At 58.7% G+C, this 9,007-nt stretch overlaps 1 protein-coding gene across 1 annotated transcript in view; it reads left to right on the forward strand.

The window, feature by feature from the left end:
• Positions 1 to 8,526, forward strand: part of FGD2 (FYVE, RhoGEF and PH domain containing 2) — a 20,262-nt gene extending 11,736 nt beyond the window's left edge. Inside the window, exons 10-16 of the mRNA XM_012646656.1 lie at positions 1,726 to 1,805; positions 1,894 to 1,924; positions 2,387 to 2,479; positions 3,404 to 3,535; positions 6,131 to 6,277; positions 7,276 to 7,422; positions 7,766 to 8,526. Of these exons, the coding sequence (XP_012502110.1) occupies positions 1,726 to 1,805; positions 1,894 to 1,924; positions 2,387 to 2,479; positions 3,404 to 3,535; positions 6,131 to 6,277; positions 7,276 to 7,422; positions 7,766 to 7,981 (846 nt within the window). The 3' untranslated portion in view covers positions 7,982 to 8,526. The remainder of the gene's footprint in view (positions 1 to 1,725; positions 1,806 to 1,893; positions 1,925 to 2,386; positions 2,480 to 3,403; positions 3,536 to 6,130; positions 6,278 to 7,275; positions 7,423 to 7,765) is intronic.
• Positions 8,527 to 9,007: the final 481 nt, after the last annotated feature.

Genomic DNA, 9,007 nt, shown 5'->3' on the forward strand with positions numbered 1-9,007 from the left:
AGGTTTGGAGGCAGGTCTGGCCTTCGACCACCGTGATGGTTCCCACTGGCCTATGATCCCCAGCCTCCTCCTTCCTGGGTGTCAAGGAGGCCTAGTTTGCAGCAGCTGATTCTTCTTGAGGTCTGAACTGGTCTTAATGTTTTGCCATCCTGCACAGGGGCAGTCTGGGAAGGGGAAAGGAGAGCAGGCACACATACCCAGGAGCTCCATGTACAGCTGTGCAGGTTGTGCACTGCACAAGGATCCCTCATCTAAGAGGGTGCCATCTGCAGCAGACTGCAGGTTAGCATTATCACAGATTGTATATTTATAGTTAGAATTGTCCGGCAGATGGCAGTCAAATGTCTTGTTCCAACAAAATCTGGATATTATGCCAGTTTGCCAACAGATGTCAGTAAAGTGTTTTGAGGAAGGGTGTCCTTTTCTGATTAGCACAAAGGCACCGTGTGGACGAGCAGGGGACTGAATTGGCTCAGACCTGAGGAAAGTGGTTGAGACTGGGCATGGCAGGGCATGGGAACTGTCCTCTTGAAACCTGGTGGGGAGCTGGAGGCCTCTGCGGGAACATCTGGGGGCATCTTGGACCCTCACGTCAGGAGCTGCCCGCAGTTCCCCTTTTTCTATCAAAAGCATCTTATTTCTTCCTACTTCTGGACTGCGGACCTGGGATTTCTCCCTTCTTTTCCCTCTCCCTTCTCCCAACCCAATTATTTTAGAAACCTCTCCTCTCTCCAGGACTTCGCAGCGGCCAGGACCTGGGCAGGCCTGGACCATTTATGGTATCGCTTCCTAACTGGCCTTTGGGCTGCGGGTTCGTCCCTTTTGCCCAGATCCAGCCCTCATCCGCGGTGCACAGCCGCCGGGGTGGCTTTCCCCAGACACCTCTTGCCACGTGACCTCCTTCATTTGTACACCCGAGACTCCCCCGCTGCCGAGGGTATCGAGTCCAAATCTCATCAGGCCCCTGCCAGAGGCAAAGACTGGCCTGTGCGGCGTAGTCCCCGCACCACGTGGCAGGGCAGCAGCAGAGGAGCTCCAGTGGCAGCTGGATCCCACGGCAGCACAGAGACTCCTGGGCTCTAGGTCTGTGTCTCACGTTCCCTTGTGAAGCTCTCTCCACAAAGCCCGGGACAGGTCTGTGCTCACAGGACTCTGGGGGTGGGATGAAAATAGATGTTCTTCCGCCTTACCCTCAGGGGCTGAAAACCTGAGTTGGAATCCTTATTCTGTCCTTTAGATGCTGTGTGACTTCAGGCAGGTCTTTTGCCCTCTCTGAGCCTCCATTTCCTCATCTCCTAAATGAGGATGGTAATATCTACTTCCCAAGATTGCTGGGAAGATTATTTTCTGAACTTTTTAGTATGGACATTTTTAAGCCAAGAAAATGGTACAACGAACCCTCACATACTCGTCCAGTTTTGAAATATGCAGTTTCCATTTTTGGTGAACACACTGTCAGGAACTGTCGCTCCACCTCACGCCGGGCCAGCCGAGCTGCTGCTGCAACTCCAGGAGCTGGAAGTCTTGCTTGCTCCCAGCGAGGCCCAGCTGCAGGCACACTCTGCTGGCTCGACAGGGTCAGGGCGGTGGTGAGCAAGCTCCCCGTCCCTGCCCCTCAAATTTGAATTGTCCCTTGGGCACAATCCACCTCCCTCCACTCCACAGTGCTGCCTGAAGAGGGGTATGACGAGTCTGGACTGGTGGCCTCCCTCCCTCCTCTTGCAGGTGCGGGAGCTGGCTGACGCCGAGTTCCCTAACTCCTTCCTGGTGTCGGGGAAGCAGCGCACCCTGGAGCTGCAAGCCCGGTAAAGGCGGTAAAGGCCCCGGGGCCGGGGCCAGGCGGGGAACCGGGAGGGGCCGCTGTCCTCAGCACTGTGTTCACTTCCCGAGCAGGTCCCAGGAGGAAATGGTTTCCTGGATACAGGTACAGGACGGCTCCGGGGCACCTGGGATCCCGACCCCAGCCTGCCCAGGCTGCCGGGGAGGGAGGGGTGCGTCTGTGTGCCCGAGCGCACGCTGCGTGTGCCTGTGTGTGTGCACCCTCCCACACGCGGGCGTGCCCAGCTGCTCCCCGCTCTTCCTAAGGAGCTGCCCTGTGGTAGTCTGGAGTCAGACCTGGGTGCAAGTCTTGCTGCCTCTCACTGCCTAGCTGGGCATCTTGCAGCAGGTCACTTAACCTCTCTGAGCCTCCGTTTTTACACCTGTAATCTGAGTCTAACATTAATAGCTTCTCCTCCCTCGAGTCCGCCCGTGTGTGCTTAGAACCCGGTGCCTGGCGAGCAGTAGGCTTTCGGCAATGTGTGTGGAAGGTGTGGATGGATGGACAGACGAGCTCCCCCACCAGCCGCACCGCCTGAGCCCCCCCCTCCCTGCTGCTCCACCCCAGGCCTGCCAAGCCGCCGTCAACCACGTCGAGAAGCGGAATGAAACCTTCAAGGCCGCGAGCCAAGGGCCCGAGGGAGACCCCCGGGAGCCGGAGGTAAATGGGGTCTTTCGCATCTTTTGCTGGGGCCTCCAGCCCAACAGTGTTTTCTCCCCAGGCCTGCTTGGAGGGACAGGGAGTGTCACCCACCAGGAGTAATTTTAAGGGACCAGGGAAAGCCCTCCCACCCCAACAAGAGCCTACTCAGTGGCAAAGCTTTCCCCGTTAGTAAAACATCCTTTGGCAACCTCTGTATGCAGCTCTCACGGGGAAGGGTTTCACATCTATGCAAGCTCTGGCTGCAGGGTTTGGGGTTTGAAAGTACCTGAGATATGTAAGACTAATTGGGGGAGCAGGCACGGTGACTCGTGCCTGTAACCCTAGCACTTTCGGAGGCCAAGGTTGGAGGATCACTTGAGGCCTGGAGGCGTTTGAGGCCAGCCTGGGCAACATAGTGAGACCCCATCTCTACAAAAAAATATAAAAATTAGCCAGGTGAGGTGGCTTGTGCCTGTAGTCCCAGCTACTTGGGAGGCTGAGACTGGAGGATCGCCTGAGCCCAGGAGTTCAAGGCTGCAGTGAGCTATGATGACACCACCGCACTCCAGCCTGGGCGGCAGAGCAAGACTCCATCTCTCAAAAAAAAAAAAAAAAAAGACGAAGGGAGCATGGGAGGTGGGGATGGAAGTTAGGGAGAACATCTGATTCAGCTTCGTATTTGAGCTCTGAACTCTGGCTTGCTGGGACACTTGGCTGAGTCACTTGACCTCTAGGCCTCAGTTTCCTCACCTGTAAGATGGGAATGACAGTAACTAACCTATCAAACGGTCTTTATCAGTTTAGTCAGCTTCATGTAGAGGCCCCTGGGGAACACAAGACACAGAACCCCCACCACAAGCGGTGGGCGGACGGCGCAGGGCTCAGAGCACGAGCAAAACAAGGTTATGGGTGCCCACCCCTGCTCTACTCCCTCACCTGCAGCTGAAGTCTGAGGAGCTGGGCCTCCGGGCGCCCCTGTGGGTCCGGGACAAGATGGTGACCATGTGCATGCGCTGCCAGGAGCCCTTCAATGCCCTGACACGCCGACGCCACCATTGCCGGGCCTGCGGCTACGTGAGTCCTTCTGCCTGCACCCTGCCTCCACCTGTGCCACCTAGGCTTCTACCTGTCCCGCCTTGGCCTCCGCCCTCCCAGCTGAGGCCCTGCACTCTCCCTCCTGGCCGACTCTGCCACTTCAACCAATGCAACCCAGTAGCGCAGCTCTGAAGCAGAGGCTGCTATTTTCCCATTTTACAGATGGAAAAACGAGGCTCAAAGAGGTTAAATGACTTACTCAAGACATCCCCCAAAGCTGACTCTATCAATTCACCTGCCTTCTTACCACCATTTCCCAAGACCCCCAGACCCGGGACTAGGAAATGGTCTCCAGTTCCAGGGTGGGGACATCCGAACCCTGCAGCCCCTCAGGCCTTGCTCCTGCACCTCACTGGCCCCATGCCCGTTACGCACCTGCCCCCCGCCCGCCCTGCCTCCTGTCTTGTCGCCCCGCCTTGGCTAGCCGGCCCCTCCTCTTCTCCGCACATCCTGCTTCTGTTGGTAACTCTGCCTGTCCGATTCGGGCCTCGGTTTCCTCCCCGTGCCATGGGGATTATAACACCTACCCCCAGGGTGGTAGTGAGGATTCGACAAGAACCTCCTCTCCCTTCCCCGCTTCCCTCTCCTTCTCCTCCTTCCCCCGCCCCCACCTGCTCGGGCAGGGCTCGTCGAGGACAGGCTTGCCCACTCCGCTTCTCCCTCGTACCAGCCCAGCGCTGGTTGTCACAGGCAGATCTCGCTCTGCTTTTGAAGCGTCTGCTGTGCCCCGGCTGTTCTCTGTGACCCCAGAGCCCCTCCATTTGCTCTGCAAACAGAGAAGCCCTTTGCAACCGTAGTCTTCAATGACCTCCAGGGGGCAGGAGGAGTCCAGCTGGACAGGTTGGGGCCAGTTAGGGAGGTGTCCCCAAAAGTGAGTTTCTGGGAGACCGAGGACACACCTACACTCAGGTGTTAGCGGTGAGTTACGTCCCAAAGCCAAATAGAAAGGATCCGGCGATGTCCTCGGTGACGCGCGTCTGTAACTGACAGTTCAACCGATTCGCACTTGCCACTTTGCAGGTGGCTCCTAAAGAATTAGTTAAAGTAGTGAAGAAATTGAAAGAGGCACAAAGAATAACGACACCCAGGTACCCGCCTTCCAACTTAAGCTATGAAATGCTCTGACAACTCAGTGAAATGTGTGACCCTTGCTTGGACCCTGGATGGGTGGGGAGAAAAAGCCGCCAAGGTGGTTATGGGGACCCTTGGGGAAATTTGATCGTGAGCCACACGTAGATAATATTGCAGCAATGTTACGTTTCCTGGGTGTGACCCCGACATCGTGGATAGGGGGAACGCCCGTGCTCTTAGAAGACACCAGCTACGTATTTAAGGGTGAGGTGTCGTGGTGACTAATTTACACGGAAATCGTTCAGGGGAAAAAATACATCTACGGAGAGATAAAGTGCGGCAAAAATGGTAACAATTGGTGAATTTGGTGGGCGGCATCATTGTATTATTCTTTCAACTTGTCTATAGGTTTGAAATTTTTCAAAATAAAAGTTAGTGGAGGAGAAAACTAATATTTGAATTATCAACCTAAAATATAAATTACCCAGAAATAAACTTATCCAGAAAAATTAAGCACTTGTATTTAAAAATTTAAGTCTCTCAAGAAAAAAACGAATAAAATACTGCAAGGCCGTTGAGGCCGCTGTGGGGGCCGTGCGCGGTGCCCTGGTCCTGGCCGCGGGCCGCTCGTGCCTGTGCAGACTTGGTGCCTGGCGAGCCCGTGAGTCACCCTTTCGGTGGCTCGGCTGCCAGTTTCTGTCTCTCCCGCCTGCCAGACGGGTGGGGCAGGCCCGGGCCTCCTTCTCGGGCCCTCCCAGGCCTCGCGCTGTGCTGGGGGCGCCGCCTGGCAAGTTCCGCCCCCTTCGCTCGCCCTCCTTTCCGAGCCCACGGCCGGGACCCTCTGCGGCATCCAGTCCTCCTCCAAGTCCCGTCTCGCAGCACCCGGTGACCTTCCGAGCACGATCCACGGCAGCCCTTGGGGGCTTCTCCGTGGTGGGCTGGAGGTGGCCCTGCTCCACGCGCACTCGCGGCAGGTCTTCCTGACACATAACCAGCCGGTCACTCTTGCATCAGAGCACACTTGGCTCTATGACGGAGCAGAATGAAAAGCTTGCGCGAATCCTAAAGCTAAACTGTGCGACGTTAAAGACACGCGCTGCGTGGCGGGGCTGTCCGCAGGGAGCCGTGTGGCCCTGGCGGCAGGCGGCTTACCTGGGGGGTCGCTGGGAGAGTCAGGTGAGGTGGCAGAGGGGCAAGCGCTTGGGAAAGTGAGGCAGGTGCCAGGGCCTGTCGCCAAGTCCAAGCTGCCCTCATGAGAGGCGGCCTGGCGGGGAGGGAAGCCGAGGCCCCGCTTGCCAGTGGGGCCAGGGCTCAAGCCCCCCCTAGGACTCCAGGACCTGAGCTCCCCCAGGTCGGGCCCTGGCCAGCGTGGGGACCAGCCCCGCTCTCGAAGCTTTCTTTTCCTCCCTCCTGCCCCGGTTGCTCTCACGCCCCCACCTCCCCGGCCAAGGCCCGAGCCCGGCCCATCTCAGGCCCAAGCCCCTCCTGCGTGTCCTCCCTCAGGTGGTGTGTGCCAGGTGCTCCGACTACCGGGCCCCCCTGAAGTACGACGACAACAGGCCCAACCGCGTCTGCTTCTCCTGCTACACTTTGCTCACCGGAAACGTGCTCCCCGAGGACAAGGAGGACAAGAGGCGGGGCATCCTGGAGGTGAGGGCTGCCGTCCCCACAGTCGTTGTCCGTCCTTCCGTTCAGAGAATGTGTGCCCAGTGACCCCCACGTGCTGGCACTGTCCCGCCGTGGTCACACCTTCCCTCCTGCTGCTTCCTTCTCCTTCTGCCCACAGACCCCAGCCTCCTCTCTCCCGCCCCCGCCAGACGGTGCTGGGCCTGTCACCAAGCAGAAGCAACTTTTGGCTACAGGCTCTTCCGCCCCCCGTCTGTGTCCCTATCCAGTAATAGTGTGGCCCCTCTGGACACTTGCTGCTCACGTCCCCATGCCCTGCCCCAGAGCTGTTGTCACGGATTCCATTTTACAGATGAGGCTCCGGGTCAGGCAGGCTGGAGGCTCCATTCCAACTGGAAGGGACTTCAGGGGCCAGACCCAGGCCCAGAGAAGTGACCTGCCCCAGGTCACACAGCAAGCTAGGAGCCAGCTCTTTGGTCTCAGCTGCAGTCGTTCCCTGTCTTGCGCGTGGGGCCTCGCCCAGCCACTCCCGCCCCCAGGCGCTCCCCTCTGGGGCACCGGCTGTGCTCAGCCTTGCGCCACAGACACGTCAACCAGCCCAGCCCCGTCACCCCACCCCACTGCCCCGCCTTGGACACCCACTGTCCCCGGGGGGTGGGAGAAGGCCCCAGCCCAGGTTCAAGCTGGTTTCTTTCCGCAGACACAGCCCTTTCCAATGCTCCCATCCTTCCAGGCCCGGTCCCTGGCCGCCAGGCAACACAGGCTGCTCCGGCGGTGGTGGGGTCGGCCCCTGCCCGGCCCCATTCTGTCCCCTGGAGCCCTCCCTGTGGTGACGCACGCTGCCAGGCTGGCGTGTGACTGCAGCGCTCCAGCGGCCCGCTGTGTGACCACAGGCACACGATGGGACCTCCGCGCCTCAGGGACAAATAAGCCGTCCTTGCAGGATTGCTGCGAGGATTAGAAACGGTGACCGACGCCTGGTGGGTGCTCTGTTCCCTGACAGTCCCTCCTTCTGCTGTTAGAAAGGGTCCTCGGCCGGCCCCGACCAGAGCCTGATGTGCAGCTTCCTGCAGCTGGTCGGGGACAAGTGGGGCAAGAGCGGCCCCCGGGGCTGGTGTGTGATCCCTCGGGATGACCCCCTCGTGCTGTATGTCTACGCCGCCCCTCAGGTAAGGCCGCCACCTGCCCTGTCCAGGCCTTGGGCTTCCCACAGTGGGGCTGGGGGGTGAGTACTGCTGGCCCCATATGTCAGATGAGGAAACTGAGGCCCAGTGAGGACACGGTACCCTCGAGTCGCAGAGTTAGTGGGTTTCAGAGCTAAGCCCAGGCTGCAGGTCACAACTGCTTTGCCCTCAGGGGAGGCCTCCTCTTCCTCAGCGTCCTCCCGCCAGCCCAACCCCCTAGGAAGGTGTGGGACGTGAGCAATGGCATGAGGCTGTGACCTTCGCCGCAGCTGTCTGGGGCGGGGGGCTGACTGGGAGGACAGTGGCCCACCGCTCTCTCCTCCCCTAGGACACGCGGGCTCACACCTCCATCCCCCTGCTGGGCTACCAGGTGACCGCTGGGCCCCAGGGCGACCCCCGGGTCTTCCAGCTGCAACAGTCAGGCCAGCTCTACACCTTCAAGGCCGAGACCGAGGAGCTGAGGGGCCGCTGGGTGAAGGCCATGGAGCGGGCGGCCAGTGGCTGGAGCCCCGGGGAGCCCCACGATGGGGACCTGCCCGACTGAGCCACAGCCGGCCGCTGCCCTGCCCACCTCCTCCCACTCAGCCTGCTCCTGCCGCAGCCTGACCCTGGGGTCTCGGTGACCTGCCACCCCAAGCTGTGCTTTTACGTACCCGGTTCCAGTCACCTGTGCCCAGACCACGTGCCCTGACTGGGGATTCAGAAATGATATGAGTCCGTTCCTTTTTGGGAAGGGGACAACCAAGTGTCCCGGTTTGCCCAGGGCAGAGGGGATTCCTGGGCCATGGGACTTTCAGTGCTAAAACTGGGACAGTGCCAGGTAGCCAGGACTGTTGGTCACCCAGTGTGGTTCTCAGACAGGACTGCTCATTAGTGTCCCCTGGGGAGCTTTAAAAAAATGCTGGTGCAAAACATATACATAAATTAGTTTAAAAATTAAAAATTACCAGGACCTGTGTTGAGATACCACCAAAGGTTTCTGGTTTAATTAGTCTGGCGTGCAGGAGGCACGAGTGCTTTTTAAGTGCCCACATGGATCCACACAGCCTGGGCTCCATGGGTGAAGAAGAAAGCAAGCAAAGACCAGGGTTCGGGCCCCTGTCCAGCGCCAGGTGTGACAGTGATAATCACAATGAAAAATAAACGTCTGGTGGGCTGGGCACTACGCTAAGTGTTTTCTGTGGATTATCTCATTTTACACTCCAGAGTTATAATCTGCATTTTCCAGATGCGGACACTGACTCAGAGAGGTTTAGTAATTGCTCAAGGTCACACAGCTAGTAGATGCCAGAGCCAGGTTTTAGCCCAGTGGGCTGAGGTCAAAGCTCTTTCCATAGGTCCCAGAACCACAAGCCAGCAGTGGGCCGGTGGGGGGAGGGCAAAAGAGGGAGAGGAAGAGGAGGGGGGAAAGTAGGAAAGGTGGGAGAAGCTCCTCTGTCCCCACTCACCCACTCATGCCCCACTGGTGGGCGAGGCTGCATTTTCATAAGGGACCACCAAGGATGGCAGTGGTCAGCAGGCCACATCCAGTGGCCCCAGCCTGGCTGGACACCCTCAGCTGTTCCCAGCA

Source organism: Propithecus coquereli, unplaced genomic scaffold (genome assembly GCF_000956105.1).
Source record: "Propithecus coquereli isolate 6110/MARCELLA unplaced genomic scaffold, Pcoq_1.0 Scaffold248, whole genome shotgun sequence".
Classification (NCBI taxonomy): domain Eukaryota; kingdom Metazoa; phylum Chordata; class Mammalia; order Primates; family Indriidae; genus Propithecus; species Propithecus coquereli.